Source organism: Denticeps clupeoides, chromosome 15 (genome assembly GCF_900700375.1).
Source record: "Denticeps clupeoides chromosome 15, fDenClu1.1, whole genome shotgun sequence".
Classification (NCBI taxonomy): domain Eukaryota; kingdom Metazoa; phylum Chordata; class Actinopteri; order Clupeiformes; family Denticipitidae; genus Denticeps; species Denticeps clupeoides.
The window spans coordinates 5,637,911-5,652,662 of record NC_041721.1 but is presented as its reverse complement, the minus strand read 5'-3'; the positions used below and the strand labels follow the sequence as shown (position 1 = coordinate 5,652,662).

At 44.5% G+C, this 14,752-nt stretch overlaps 3 protein-coding genes across 4 annotated transcripts; all 3 read left to right on the top strand.

The window, feature by feature from the left end:
• The first annotated feature begins 35 nt into the window (after positions 1–35).
• On the top strand, positions 36–4,436 carry f7i (coagulation factor VIIi). Its single transcript, XM_028955272.1, has 8 exons — positions 36–342; positions 422–585; positions 2,154–2,178; positions 2,266–2,379; positions 2,450–2,587; positions 2,705–2,799; positions 3,428–3,548; positions 3,814–4,436. Exons 1-8 carry the CDS (start codon positions 267–269, stop codon positions 4,434–4,436), a joined length of 1,356 nt encoding a protein of 451 aa, XP_028811105.1. The 5' UTR covers positions 36–266.
• A 136-nt stretch (positions 4,437–4,572) lies between these two features.
• On the top strand, positions 4,573–10,542 carry f10 (coagulation factor X). Of its 2 annotated transcripts, none has more exons than XM_028954157.1 (9): positions 4,573–4,710; positions 5,129–5,241; positions 6,229–6,389; positions 6,490–6,514; positions 6,752–6,865; positions 7,185–7,316; positions 7,415–7,677; positions 8,606–8,723; positions 8,796–10,542. In XM_028954157.1, the coding sequence occupies exons 2-9, from the start codon at positions 5,181–5,183 to the stop codon at positions 9,401–9,403; spliced, it is 1,482 nt and encodes a 493-aa protein (XP_028809990.1). In that variant the 5' UTR covers positions 4,573–4,710; positions 5,129–5,180; the 3' UTR covers positions 9,404–10,542. The 2 variants fall into 2 exon arrangements, with proteins under 2 accessions (XP_028809990.1, XP_028809991.1); XM_028954158.1 differs by having other exon boundaries at positions 4,580–4,710; positions 5,083–5,241.
• Positions 10,543–10,890: 348 nt separating this feature from the next.
• On the top strand, positions 10,891–14,517 carry prozb (protein Z, vitamin K-dependent plasma glycoprotein b). Its single transcript, XM_028955271.1, has 8 exons — positions 10,891–10,986; positions 11,718–11,882; positions 12,029–12,049; positions 12,228–12,341; positions 12,416–12,547; positions 12,629–12,735; positions 13,199–13,319; positions 13,835–14,517. Exons 1-8 carry the CDS (start codon positions 10,908–10,910, stop codon positions 14,515–14,517), a joined length of 1,422 nt encoding a protein of 473 aa, XP_028811104.1. The 5' UTR covers positions 10,891–10,907.
• The last annotated feature ends 235 nt before the right edge of the window (positions 14,518–14,752 follow it).

The following is a 14,752-nucleotide window of genomic DNA, read 5'->3' as shown; positions in this document are numbered from 1 at the left end:
TCTCACCCTGTGCATTGCAACATGCATTTCAGCGGTTTAAAGCTAATCTTCATACCAGCCTTAATCTGTCTGGGTGCTGTTTGTTTGGGGACAAACCTTTGGACTTGCAAAAAGGGGGGGGAAAAATCAATGTTCAATTCAAACAGCGCCTATATTATTACCTGTCCGGGTTCGAATCAGCAGCAGCCGATGCGCTCTTTTTAATAATCCTTTATCGTGTTAAAAAAAAAAAGGCGCTGTTCTGCGGGAACCCACCGACTGCTGAGATGCGGACGAGCCTCCTCCTCCTCCTCCTCTTCCTCTGCGCACTCTCGGCGACATCGAGCACCGTCCGCGCAGCGGGTACCTGGCTCGTCGAGAAGCGACCGACGTGCGTCGTCGCGCCAGCGCCCTGTCTAATTGTCTTGTCCGACGGTCGCAGTGTTCCTGCCGAGGGACGACGCGCATGCGCTCCTGCGCCGCTCCAGACGCGCCAACGCGGGCCGCCTGGAGGAGCTGAAGCCCGGCAGCATGGAGCGCGAGTGCGTGGAGGAGGTGTGCGACTACGAGGAGGCGCGGGAGATCTTCGAGGACGACGCCAAGACGGTGATGGGGCTTATTTATGGCTGTAAAAAAAAAAAAAAAAAAAAAGTGAACTCTGGCTAAACTTTTAAAAATGGAATAATGTGAATAAAATAACAATCTTGCTGTCAGTAGCATTATAGTAAAGTAAAAAAAAAAACAATTATAAGCATAAATAGGACAGTTTAGTTTAATATTTGTCAATTTTTTTAAACTACATTAAACAAACAAGTTTACTTTACTCCAGAGCATCCATACACTGTAAAAAATAAACACTGGCTAAACTTTTAAAAATGGAATAATGTGAATAAAATAACAATATTGCTGTCAGTAGCATTATAGTAAAGTAAGAAACCAATTATAAGCATAAATATGACAGTTTAGTTTAATATTTGTCAATTTTTTTAAACTACATTAAACAAACAAGTTTACTTTACTCCAGAGCATCCATACACTGTAAAAAATAAACACTGGCTAAACTTTTAAAAATGGAATAATGTGAATAAAATAACAATCTTGCTGTCAGTAGCATTATAGTAAAGTAAAAAAACAATTATAAGCATAAATAGGACAGTTTAGTTTAATATTTGGCAATTTTTAAAACTACATTAAACAAACAAGTTTACTTTACTCCAGAGCATCCATACACTGTAAAAAATAAACACTGGCTAAACTTTTAAAAATGGAATAATGTGAATAAAAAAAACAATCTTGCTGTCAGTAGCATTATAGTAAAGTAAGAAACCAATTATAAGCATAAATATGACAGTTTAGTTTACTATTTGTCAATTTTTTTAAACTACATTAAACAAACAAGTTTACTTTACTCCAGAGCATCCATACACTGTAAAAAATAAACACTGGCTAAACTTTTAAAAATGGAATAATGTGAATAAAATAACAATCTTGCTGTCAGTAGCATTATAGTAAAGTAAGAAACCAATTATAAGCATAAATATGACAGTTTAGTTTAATATTTGTCAATTTTTTTAAACTACATTAAACAAACAAGTTTACTTTACTCCAGAGCATCCATACACTGTAAAAAATAAACACTGGCTAAACTTTTAAAAATGGAATAATGTGAATAAAATAACAAGCTTGCTGTCAGTAGCATTATAGTAAAGTAAAAAAAAACACTTTAATCATAAGCATAAATTAGACATCTTAGTTTAATATCTGGCAAATATTTTTAACTACTGTAATGAGGAAAAAAACACATTAAGCAAACAATTTTACTTTATTTCAGTGCATCCGTACACTGTAAAAAGTGAACTCTGGCTAAACTTTTAATATTTAAACGTTGCCATAATGTGAATAAAATAACAATCTTGCTGTCGGTAGCATTATAGTAAAGTAAAAACATTGCTAAATATTGCAATGCTAAAATATTATGCGTGACAGATTATTTAAATTAGTTTAGCCAGTGTTCACTTTTTACAGTGTGTATTCAGAGCTGAACATCTCTCTGCTGCTTATTATTTCTGGCAAATAGGGAATTTATCCTAACATCCTGTGTCATATTGTGATTACTGTTTAAATGACTGCCGTTTTCCGCTTCAACCTCCTACTGTTCTCGTCGCCTTCGTCAGAGGACGTTCTGGTTGAGTTATGCGGGTAAGTACGCCTGTTCCAACTGCGATCAGCAACACTGACCCTGACCCAGTAGCCGAAATGAATTTCATATTCGCCGCTTCTCTTCAGCTCGTGAGCCCTGCCTGAACAATCCCTGCAAGAACAACGGCACGTGCATATACATCGCCAACGCCTACGAGTGCCACTGTGTCCAAGGATTTGAGGGCGCCTACTGCCAAGAAGGTACAGTTGGACACGCTGTTAGAAGCAGCAAAAGTGTTGGGTCTTCACTCCTGTTCTGGGCTCCACGCAGACTTTGAGGACGTTCTAAAGTGCTTGTACATGAACGGGGGGTGCGGGCAGTTCTGCGACGGCTCGGGCCCTCGGCGCAAGTGCGACTGTGTCCCCGGCTACACCCTCGGGCCGGACGCTAAGCAGTGCATCCCTCAAGGTGCCACTTGCTGCTCACATGTCGCAAATTAAGTTAACAGAACCAAACGCCTTGCTGCCATGCCTGATCAAGTCCCTTCTAATTTGCTCTCGCATTCAAATATGTCTGGCATTACAGTTCCGTTTCCCTGTGGGAAGGTCCCTCTGCTGAAGAATGAGAAAGGGCAGGTGGCTCAGGGACACCTTTGTCCTAAAGGCCATTGTCCCTGGCAGGTAAAGACCTTCTGAACCTCTCCGTATACTTGGAGGCAGCTGAGATGATTATGGTTTGGAACATGTATGATCCGTGTAAAGCGATTTTGCATTTCATATGAAGTGCCTGTTAAAACACTAACATGCAGCAGGGTTGGGGGAAAAGAAGGAGCGACGGTTGAATACAAGTAAAATAGTAAAGTAAAACTTTTAGAATACCTATAAAACCCAGGCACGCTGGATCATTTGTTGCAATCTGCTATTTCTTTTTACATATCGGCATCACTGACGCTGAAATGATTTAGGATCGAGTGTAATCCACATCGACATTTCAACATGTCAAGGAGGAAGGTGCTCTTGTACACGGTTACGTCACCACCGTTTAGATTTAGACCAGACTATTGAACGGCCAAATTTACCAGACGCCCTTATCCAGAGCAACTTACAATCAATAGTAACAGGGACAGTCCCCCCCCTGGAGCAACTTAGGGTTAAGGGTCTTGCTCAGGGACACAATGGTAGTAAGTGGGGTTTGAACCCGGCTCTTCTGGTTCACAGGCGAGTGTGTTACCCCACTAGGCTACGACAAGGACGTTGTTGGTTTTTTTTTATTGATTTTCATCCACATCTCGACCTGGGTCGGTTTCAGGTGTTGCTGAAGTTGAAAGGGCAGGACCTGTGCGGAGGGGCTTTACTTCATGCTGATTGGGTGATCACTGCAGCCCACTGTGTTCACCAGCAGGACGCCAAGGACCTGTCAGTGATAGCAGGTACCGTCCTTACAACTTTTAATTTAACAACTTATTTTTAACACCTTTATCACCAGAATTTTGAAGGGTTCGTCATGGTTTCATGTTCAGGACAAGTTTAGCTGCAGACCAAAGTTTTTATGATAGTTTTTATTGAGTTACAGGGTTGATAAATGATTTCTTTTTAGGAACGGACATGTTTATAGTGACGAGGCGACACGCCATGTTGATTCATTTAGGAACGAATGAACTGTTCGTTACGATATAGGTGATCTTCCTCTTTCAGGGGAGCACAACTTGGACATGGTGGAAGGTACAGAACAGACCGTTCCTGTGTCTCAGGTCGTTGTCCACAAGCGTTTTAACGAATCCACGGGTGACAGCGACATCGCTCTGCTGCGCCTTCGGGAGCCCGTGACGTTCTCCGACTACGCTGTTCCCGTGTGCCTGCCGCGCCGTGACTTCGCCCAGAGCCAGCTGGAGAAGGTGCATTACCACACAGTCAGCGGCTGGGGCCAGCGCACCGATGGTGGGAACGTCCCCCCGTCTCAGGTCCCCAAGCACCTCGCCTCCCCTTTCCTGCGAAAGCTGCCCGTCCCGGTCCTGTCTGGCCAGGACTGCGCTGTGAAGAGTGGCCTGAACGTCACCGAGAACATGATGTGCGCCGGGTACTTTCAGGGCGCGAAGGAGTCCTGCAGGGGTGACGACGGAAGTCCCCTGGTCACTCAGTATGGGGACACCACCTTCTTGACTGGGGTGGTGGCATGGGGCAAAGGCTGCTGTGAGCCTGGGTATTATGGGATATACACAAAAGTGTCCAACTTCTTGGACTGGGTGCACGGTGTGACACAGAGCGCTTTGCCCGCTGTCACCTCGACAGCCACGCCCGTTCAGAGGAAAGGGACGTGACGATTGAGCCTTGCTGCTCGCAATACTCTGTAACCCAACCGCAGTTGGCCTCTGATTAATAAACATCTGAATTTTATCCGACTCAACGTGTCTTTATTTGTGTGTGTGTGTGTGTGTGTGGGTCCTGAGGATTGTCAGTGTGCGTGTGGGTGTGCAGGACTGATAAAAACCAGGCACCTCAGGAATGTTCTGTAATGTTCCTTCAGCTTTGCTCTGAGCTTTACGTGCGTCCGTGTTTTCCACTCCGTTCCTGCCTGGACCCTCGGGAATACAGGTAAATAAAATCAAGTATTACATCAGTAATGCATAACTTCATATAAACATGGAGATTTCACTGCCGCTGATTACAGGCATCTTGCAAGGGTACAAAAAAACGAGGGTTCTGAACATTTCTGCATTCAACATCCTGCCACTGATGATCTGGCTGCATCGAATGTTGTGTTTGACTTTGAGAGCCGTTCGAGGATTGTGTGGGATAAATATTTACCGCGTCAGGATTGGCTGACATCAGCGGCTCGGTGTAAAAGTGTCGCCTCTCCGGATATTTGGGGCGCGTTGGGCGCAGCAAGTGAAAGTGGAACTTGTTTTTGTCCTCGGCGCCCGGCTCCCTGTTGATCTGTTATTCGAGTTCGCTCTCTGCTAACAGACAGGTCGTTGACCTCCGTGGACCTCTGTCTGATTTCCCTGCTCAGCCGCCTCCAGATAAACTAGCTGGGGAAACGGAGTGGTCTCGTAGACGAGGCCATGTTGCAGGTCGTCCAGACCTTCCTATTCCTCCTGCTGCTCGACCACACTGCATCGGAGGGTATGTAGCTGATACGTTCTCGTCTGGTCCTGGTGAAAGATAAATGTTGTTAGTGATGTTAGTGAAGTGCGGGAATCATTTACAGCATTTATCAGACGCCCTTATCCAGAGCGACTTACAATCAGTAGTTACAGGGACAGTCCCCCCCTGGAGCAACTTAGGGTTAAGTGTCTTGCTCAGGGACACGATGGAAGTAAGTGGGGTTTGAACCTGGGTCTTCTGGTTCATAGGCAAGTTTGTTACCCTCTAGGCTACTACCACCCAATCAATATTTATTGGGTGAGGAAGGGGATGAGGAGGTGTACCGAATATATTTTTTCATGGTGCCTTCAAAAGTATGGAAGGGATCGTCAAATCTGCATGTACTGCACAAGGATCATTGCTATCTGACAATTGCTATGCTAAAATAGTTCCAATTAGTCATTGGTGGGAAAAACTGTATTAAAATGATCATTTGATTTACTGCGATCTAAAAACACATGGAGCAAGTTAAAAAAAAACTTTACACCAACAGCAATCTACTTAGACCTGTCTTTTTGTGTTAATATTGTATAATCTAGTCTGGTGGTGGCCAAGTGAGTAAAACACTCACCCATGAAACAGAAGACCACAAAGTCCCAGGTTCAAACCCCACTTACTACCACTGTGTCCCTGAGCAAGACACTTAACCCTGAGTGTCTCCAGGGGGGGACTGTCCCTGTAACTACTGATTGTAAGGTGCCTTGGATAAGTGAGTGAAGTGCAGTGCAGTGAAGTGATTGTCACGTGTGATACACAGCAGCACAGCACACGGTGCACACAGTGAAATTTGTCCTCTGCATTTAACCCATCACCCTGAGTGAGCAGTAAGGTGAGGACGTCTGAAAAAGCAGATGCTGGTTGCTCTTTAGGTTTCTTCCTTCACCTTGGTACAGTTTGTTGGGTCTGCAGGGGGCTTTGTGCGAGGGCTATTGGGAGCGCCGCTCTACTAAGCCCGCTGTCCTCCAGTCTTCCTCCAGGGCAGGGATGCCAACCAGGTCCTGCAGCGGGCGCGGCGCGCCAACAGCCTTTTCGAGGAGGTCCGCAAGGGAGACATGGAGCGTGAGTGCAGGGAGGAGAGATGCAGCTTTGAGGAGGCCAGAGAGATCTTCGAAAATACAGAGAAGACAGTGTGTTCACATTCTCTTTTCCACACACACCAGATTTTACTCTACAAAGAATCACAATCCACAGCATATTTGATTCATTCAACTGTGTTGTTTTTGTCAGAATGAGTTCTGGAGCATTTACGTTGGTAAGTTACAATTACTATTGATGTGTTTTAATGTTTTAGTGCTCCGGTAATGGCCGCAAGTCCAAAAACATTTCACCTTTGCATGTCACGTTTGAATATATTATTTCATTAAGAAGCCGAAAAGCCCTTTTTTGTCAAACCTCTAGAGTAGACTTTACTTGACAAACAAATCTAACAGGACTTTTACTATCATTTATCACCCCAGTCTTGCTCACGCTCCCTCTTCTGGCTCTGCAGATGGCGATGCGTGTGAATCCCACCCTTGTGTGAATGGAGGCCAGTGCAAAGATGGCATCAATAAGTACACCTGCTACTGCACCACCGGATTCCAAGGCTACAACTGCGAAATTGGTAACGTTCTCCTGTCAAGGAGGACCTCTGATGCCTCTGCTCTACAAATATCGTGCACAGTGCACCCATGAAACTGCATGAAACCCTCCACAGATAGGAAGACTCACTGCTGATATGTATTCTCTACCCCAGTATCATCAGGCGCCACCATTATTTGTCTACTTCTATAATTGTGAGATAATTGTGAGCGTTCTGTTACACATGGTGCCACGTGTGATAAATGATCCCAGAGCTGCTATTGGGATATCTACACTGTGATAATGTTCTGCTCAAATCTGTGGAACCAGCTGTTCTCAGTTGGTCATGTTCTCTGGTGCAGAGATCCCCCAGCTGTGTGAGAACAAGAATGGTGGGTGTGACCACTTCTGCCATGTTGTGGACAGCAACGTGATGTGCTCATGTGCCAAGGGCTACAAACTGGAAGCTAATGGGAAATCCTGTCATTCTGATGGTGAGTTGCCACCTCTGGATCTGCTTAATAACATCACTGGCTGGTCAAAAGTTCTGCCAATGAGCATCTAGATCAGTCGAGTCTATGCCCTGTCCTAGATCCCTTCAAATGTGGCGTGGTCCATCCCAAGAAGACTCGCACCATCTTTATTTATAATCCAGAGGAAGCGAACACGACACCAGACCCCAATATAACCAGCACCACCACCAGCCCCCCCACCAAGACGACCAGCAGTCCTTTTGATCAGATGGAGGAGGACCTTTTTGAGCCCATCGAAGAGGCGATCATCCTACCTGAAGTAGCCGAAAACTGGCGCATTGTCCACGGAGACGACTGCCCTCCGGGAGAGTGTCCCTGGCAGGTACTCGCTGCTTCTTCAAACATGACTGAATGTAAATTTATAAATGGAAACGATCTACACTACCTGTCAAATATTTGGAGCCTAAGATGGAGCCATTCTGAAGAATCCAACGCAAGAAACATATTTAGTATTTGTTGTAACAGGAGAAGTGTGTTAATCTGTTAATTCATCTGTTTTTACCTCTTTTTACCTTCATGACTGCTTTTATCACTATTGTCGTCATAAAAGCTTGTTGAGATGCTCATTGACATGAGTAAATGATAAGAAAGTGTTCAGCATAAACTTCAGGACTGTTGGAAACTGTCCCCGTGGTCCAACTTAAGGTGGTGAAGAGAAGACAAGAGTGTGCAATGCTGCAATCACAGCAAAAGCTTCAACTTTTTGCCTTGTTTGCCTTTTTTGTTGTAGTATTACAGAATCTCACGTGTGTTATTTTAAAGTCTTGTGTCTTCAGTTTTTCTCTATAATGAGGGCAGTGGTGGCCTAGCGGTTAAGGAAGCGGCCCCGTAATCAGAAGGTTGCCGGTTCGAATCCCGATCCGCCAAGGTGCCACTGAGGTGCCACTGAGAAAGACAGCGTCCCCACACACTGCTCCCCGGGCGCCTGTCATGTCTGCCCACTGCTCACTCAGGGTGATGGGTAAAATGCAGAGGACAAATTTCACTGTGTGCACTGTGTATCACAAGTGACAATCACTTTATCACTTTATTTTTAATGTAAAAAATGCAAGACTCGTAGGTGTGTCCAAACGTTTGTAGTGTATACATTTTTGATGATATCCCCCTGGTTCTGAGGGACTTTTACTACACAGTAGTAAAATTTAGTCAGTAATGTGAAATATATATTAAGATTATCTGACGCCATTGCTGCATTGTCTGAGCCAGGCAAAATTTCATGACTGTAGAGATGCTTTTTGCACGTTTCTCAGGCCCTCCTGATGAATGAGGAAGGCATCGGCTTCTGTGGAGGAACTATCGTGGACCCATTCTTCATCCTGACTGCTGCGCACTGCATGAACGAGTCCCGCTCCTTCACTGTGGTGCTCGGTGTGTGTCCATTTTTAAAGAGTTTCTGAGTCGTACTTGTGTCACCCGTAATGAATTCCGTTGCTCGTTTAGGTGAGTTTGACAAGAGGAGGAAGGAGAACCGCGAAGTCACGCACGAGATTGAGATGATCTTGGTTCACAAGAACTATGTGGAGGAGACCTATCACAACGACATCGCCCTCATGAAGCTAAAGAAACCCATCCAGTTCACGCAGTACATACTGCCGGCGTGTCTGCCAGACCGGGAATTTGCTGAGAAGGTGCTCATGCGCCAGCCAGATGGCATGGTCAGCGGATTCGGCCGCATCCGGGAGGGTGGCCCTCTGTCCGATGTGCTGCAGAAGCTCACCGTGCCCTACGTGGACCGCGCCAAATGCATCGAGTCCAGCCAGTTCCGGATCTCCCAGCACATGTTCTGTGCCGGGTACGACAAGGAGACCAAGGACGCTTGTCAGGGGGACAGTGGCGGGCCGCATGTCACCCGCTACAAGGGCACGTGGTTCGTCACCGGCGTGGTGAGCTGGGGGGAGGGGTGCGCCAGAGAGGGGAAATTCGGGGTGTACACACAGGTGTCCAAGTACGCCAAGTGGCTAAATGACGGCATGAACTACATCATGAACAACAATAAAAGAAACAGTAGGAAGAGGAGAGGGGCTCCTCCCACACTGCTGCACTTCTGACTGGAAAAAAAAACGTAAAGAAGGCGAATGGGAGCGATGTTCATGTAATGGCATGGAAATGATGAAAATCGAATAAATAATCTTCCAGAATGGGTTTCAGTCTCATATAGCTAGTTTCTTCTAAGATTTTTAAACTTTAGTCCAGCTCTCTCTTTATTTAGGCCTTAAGTCACATGATCATCCACAGCATGTATGTTTTAAAAAAAAACTTTGAATATTTAGCTGTATTTTGTAAGTCATTTTAATTTGCTTTAATATGTTTTGATTATGATAAAAATGAGAAACTATGTACATTGAATGCTATTACTGTGTCATGGGTGCAATGTTGAAAAGTAAAAAAAATGCTAAATGAAGAAAAATTCTCATTCTGAATTCCAGTTCAATCCAGTGACATATTAAATGTGATGAGAGACCAGTAAACATCTAATGTTAAGCAGAAGATGCAAATGCTTTTGCACTTACACTATCAGTTAAATGCACCTATTCTGTGGCAGTTGTGGAGACTAAGATGGAGCTAATTTGAAGAATGTTGAAGAATATTTGTTGTATGAGGAGAAAGTGAAGTACGTTTGATGAATCGCTTTTTTTTTTTACCTTCAGGGCTACTTTGTTCACTATTGTCTTCATCAAAAGCCGCTCAATGAGATGCTCATTAACATGAGTGAATGATAAGAAGGTGTTCAGCATAAACCTATAAGGTGGTGGAGAGGAGATAAAGCAAATCTTCAACTTTTGGTCTTGTTTAATACTTATTAGATAACCTCCCATGGTACTGTATGCCCAGCAATGTTGGGATGCATGGCGCGTTCTACACTCTTTCGTTGGAAACTGGTCGGTTGTTGACAGACCAGAATCGAGTCCAAGAATTAATTTTTTTTCTCTCATGTAGTACAAAAGGTCAAGACAAACATTTGCACTCAGTCTGTAGGTTTTCCTTGGTGTGACCACACACACGTATGTATTGTATATATACATATACAATTTCTACTCATGAATTAAATATTCTGCTGCCTAGTCATGTAGCTCCCAACAAATGAAGCTCCCAACATTACCAGTTATTCTCTTTTCTCAGTTCTGCAGCAAACATTATGTTGTTTTCCAGACCTTATCTACATGGTTGTTGACACACCATCCAAGAGTCCATCTGCTTTGTTTGCTGAGGTTTTAAAAAAAGTTGGTCTGGTGAAGCCTTATCTTAGATAATCATGTACAATCTTGAACTGTAAAAATAAAAATCTCCACACTATGTGTAATTATGGCTGATTATTATGTTTGAGTGGCTCAGCATTGCAGCACGAGCTCCGTGAACAGAGTGTTCCTGCGACAGCGCGTGAGTAATGAAGATCGGGAAGAAGGACGCTCAGTGATCGGAAGCTCTCGGTTAAAAAGGGGGCAGTGACAGCGGGGAACGGTCGCGTCAACACGGGTGAGGACAGAGGGATGTGGGGGGTAAAAGCGAGAGCCTGGTTCCCCTCAGATTGGCCTGTGGATATTGGTGATCGCCATGGGAACTCGCAGGTGCCACTTCCTCCTCTTCTTCACTGTGCTCGGCAACATCCTGCCTGCGGCGGCACACAGCCCAGGTAAACTCCACTCTCTTGCACCGCTAGATGATAATGATTCCAATAATCTTTAGTTATGTGCATCATGGTTGATCTGTGTGCTTAAAGAGGCATCATGAAACTGTGTACAGGAGGACAAAAAAATGAACGGGCCCTACAATAAAAAAAAAAAAAAAAAACTAAATATACAGTTTTGTCCCCTGCTCAGCCCATTTAAACTTTAAAATGTCTACAGTGTGTACTCAGCTTAGACCACAAACTGATATGCAGGGCATTACCTCAAATCTCCTAATGAATTCCTGAAAGGTGAGAGCACTGGCAGGGCTGCCAACTCTCATGAACTCATCGTTCTCATGTTGGGACTGTGTTTTTGTACGTGACTCTTGGGCTCTAGAAGCCGTTCTCTGGATCCTTGACCTCCGAGGGTGTAGTTGAAAAATTTACTTCATGGTTGTACCAGTAGAAACGTGGGTGATTTAAGAACATGATCCTACTAGAAGGACCCTAAACATTGGATGTCTACCAGAGATGATGTAACAATTAAAAAGTGCCACATCCCAAATACAACCAATCTTACAATATACAAAATATAAGTATGTATGAATGTTTTGGAAACATAAATGTGAATATGTAAGTGAAAAAAATCTGTATTAATGTACACGTGGAATCCATGTATATAGATATGTACACAGTGGAAATATATGTAAAAGCTCTAGCCCTAACCTCGGATGAAACGTCTGTGTGATCCTCAGTGTTCAAGCCCCAGGCGGAAGCGGCGGTCTTTCTGCGGTCCAAGCGGGCAAACACCTTCTTCTTTGAGGAGCTGCTGCAAGGGAACCTGGAGAGGGAATGCATGGAGGAGCGCTGCAACAAGGAGGAGGCGCGCGAGTACTTTGAGGACAGACAGAAGACTGTAGGTGTCTATGGCATTTGAATAGTTTGGAACGGCAATCCTCTTGGCATCATTTGCCTGTGCACGTGTCAGGCGACTTTAGACAGGAACCGTTGTGCCCTGCACTGGACTGTATGCGCTAAATTTCTTTTTCTTTCTCTGTAAAGGAAGCATTTTGGACGGTATACATTGGTGAGCTCCCTTCATTTCATCCATCTTGCTTACTGAAGTGTTGGTTTACTTATTTTTTTCTCAAATTCATTAAACGTCCCATGTAATGCTCTGGTGGTTCTGTAGGGATTTCCGACATTTTCAAAAAGCTGTACTGTGTAACCAGAGCCAGTCACTCCTTCCTGTTCTGTGTGGACAGATGGAAACCAGTGCCTGTCCAACCCCTGTCAAAACGGAGGCCTCTGTTCTGATAAAATAGCGGGGTATGAGTGTGCTTGCCCCGAATTCTTCAAAGGCCGCAACTGTGAAATAGGTACAAGCGTGCGTGTTGATACCATACAAATGGAATGGGGACAACGTCACAGCGCGTTTCGTTTTATTGTGCAGACATCTCCCAGTGTCCAGCCGGCGGTCCGCTTGCATGCGAGCACTTCTGCACCCCTACGTTTGACTCGTACTACTGCTCCTGCGCGGGTGGATACGCTCTGCACTCGGACGGGAGAGCCTGCACGCCTCAAGGTAATTCTAGAGCCGTGGCATGAAACCCTTGTGGTGTGTTGACCAACACGCGCTCACGCTGAGAGCACCAATGTCTTGAAGGGAAACACTCTTGTGGGAAAGTGTCGCGGCCGTCCAGCAGGTCAGGCCTACAGCCACAGGAGCCCCTGAGCACTGAGGTCTGCCCAAAGGGACACTGTCCATGGCAGGTGAGAGTCAAACATGTTGAAGACGAAGAAGCCACCCCATACCACAGCACTGGAAGGCATTAAGCAACATTTTCACTTATGGATGGCTGCAAAATATAGCATGTTCATTATGTTCTTCAGTAATCTGCTGGTGACATCAAATTTCATCAAAAACAGAAAATAATACTTAACCAATTAAACAGGCTTATACACAGTAAACTAATATAAGCCTTTGACTTAGAACGTGTTCAATGGTCAGGACAGGAAGAAATGGGAGGGTTAGGTTCTCAGCAGTGATTCTCAAACCTTTTGATTATGTGGTGAAATTTGGTTGATCTGATCATCTAACCAGCAGACAATCATGTTGAAGAATGTGTTCTGGTGCTGAAATTCAAGAAATAATGAAAATGAAGCTGCATGAGAATAAAGACCCATCTTAGTCTGTAATGTGTAAAAGGCTGATGTTGTGTCCTGCTTCGTGCAGGTGAGTCTGCTGGATCAGAGTGGGAGGGCTGTCTGTAATGGCGCGATTTTGGGAGCTCAGGCTCTGCTCACCACAGCAACGTGTGTGAACACACATTCAGATCTTACTCACATGGAGATTGGTGAGTTTTCCCGGTTCAAATTCAAATAACAACGCAACATCATAACCTGTAATGACAATCTCAACTTTACAATGTACAATAAATGATAATAATAACAAGAAAAAAAAATTAAAATCAGTAAACTTTGTTACATATATTAAACAAAAGAAACTAAGACATTTAGTGCAAAAGATAATGTTTATTTAAATACATGAATAAATACATGTTATTTAAATAAACATACCTGTATGCATACATATAAGAAAATTTCTAATAAATTAGGCTGATCTGTGACACTTGGTAATAATGAGCAGTACTGCATGTAACAAATCAAAGAAATGCCCCAGATTATTCCACCTGATAAAAGAAATTGCACAAGAATTCTGTATTATAATATATTAAAATACTTTACATATTTTATTTTTTTAATGACAAACAAACGACAAATAGCAGTACTTTATTCAGTTCCATTTTTGTAGAATTGCATAAGTTACCTGAAATATGCATTTTAACCCATTACCTTCTCATATTTACAGGATCACAGTCCTCAAGGTCAAAGGTAATCCGACTGCCCCTGGCCGCCATCCCCACCATTCACAGTCGCTACACGCCTGGTCACCATGGAAACGACATGGCCTTCCTGCATCTCAACTCATCGTTACCTCTGGGCGTCTCCGCTGTGCCCCTCTGCCTCCCTGAAAAAGACTTCAGTGAGAACATCCTCATGCAGGATGGCAGGGAGGGTGTGGTCAGGGTGGGTCCAGTACGGCACTCTTACCTCTCGTTGGAGGACTGCCGTTCTCGATTCCACTTTAACTTCACTCTGACTAATAAGATGTTCTGCATGGAGGAGCTACACCTAGCCGCGGACAGGAGCGAAAGCCGACAGGGCCAGGACTATAAGGCGCAAGAGGCACGTTTGAGGCAGGTGGATAAACTAAGTCCTAAACAGAAGCACAGAAAGACTCCCAGGGTGCAGGAGGTCGTGTGGCCTGAGGAAGAGGATGCTCCCAATATCTCAGGGAACAGGAGCACAGGCGGATGTGCCATCCCGCCCGGGACCCCGGTTGCGAGCGTGGAAGGAAAAACGGCCTTTCTCACTGGGATCACGTTCTCCCACAACTGCAGCGAGGGAGTGGTGTTCACAAAGCTCTCCCGCTTTCTGCCCTGGATTAACTCACTGCTGGACCTCTCAGAGAAAGAGCAGGAACGTCGATAATCCCTCTCTTTTTCACAGGGATCCTGTGGTACACTGCATGAGTGAATTTAATAAATTCAACAACAATTTTGTTGGTTTTTTTTGGTCTCCATCATCCAGTAACTTGTCTATGAACCAAAAAAACACAGGTTCAAAACCTCTTACTCCCATTGAGTCCCCAAGCAAGATAGTGAAGTGATAGTCACACAGTGCAAGTAGTCCTCTGCATTTAAACCATCACCCTGAGTGAGCAGTG

What these genes read in the sequence shown, in the direction of transcription:
- f7i (XM_028955272.1), top strand. Translation starts at nt 267, where the DNA reads ATGCGGACGAGCCTCCTCCTCCTCCTCCTCTTCCTCTGCGCACTCTCG. An exon ending in GAGCACCGTCCGCGCAGCGG is followed by an intron (nt 343 to 421) that starts GTACCTGGCTCG and finishes CGACGGTCGCAG; the next exon opens with TGTTCCTGCCGAGGGACGAC. An exon ending in GGACCTGTCAGTGATAGCAG is followed by an intron (nt 3,549 to 3,813) that starts GTACCGTCCTTA and finishes TTCCTCTTTCAG; the next exon opens with GGGAGCACAACTTGGACATG.
- f10 (XM_028954157.1), top strand. Translation starts at nt 5,181, where the DNA reads ATGTTGCAGGTCGTCCAGACCTTCCTATTCCTCCTGCTGCTCGACCAC. An exon ending in TCGAAAATACAGAGAAGACA is followed by an intron (nt 6,390 to 6,489) that starts GTGTGTTCACAT and finishes TGTTTTTGTCAG; the next exon opens with AATGAGTTCTGGAGCATTTA. An exon ending in CGGGAGAGTGTCCCTGGCAG is followed by an intron (nt 7,678 to 8,605) that starts GTACTCGCTGCT and finishes CACGTTTCTCAG; the next exon opens with GCCCTCCTGATGAATGAGGA.
- prozb (XM_028955271.1), top strand. Translation starts at nt 10,908, where the DNA reads ATGGGAACTCGCAGGTGCCACTTCCTCCTCTTCTTCACTGTGCTCGGC. An exon ending in TGCGGCGGCACACAGCCCAG is followed by an intron (nt 10,987 to 11,717) that starts GTAAACTCCACT and finishes TGTGATCCTCAG; the next exon opens with TGTTCAAGCCCCAGGCGGAA. An exon ending in TCTTACTCACATGGAGATTG is followed by an intron (nt 13,320 to 13,834) that starts GTGAGTTTTCCC and finishes TCATATTTACAG; the next exon opens with GATCACAGTCCTCAAGGTCA.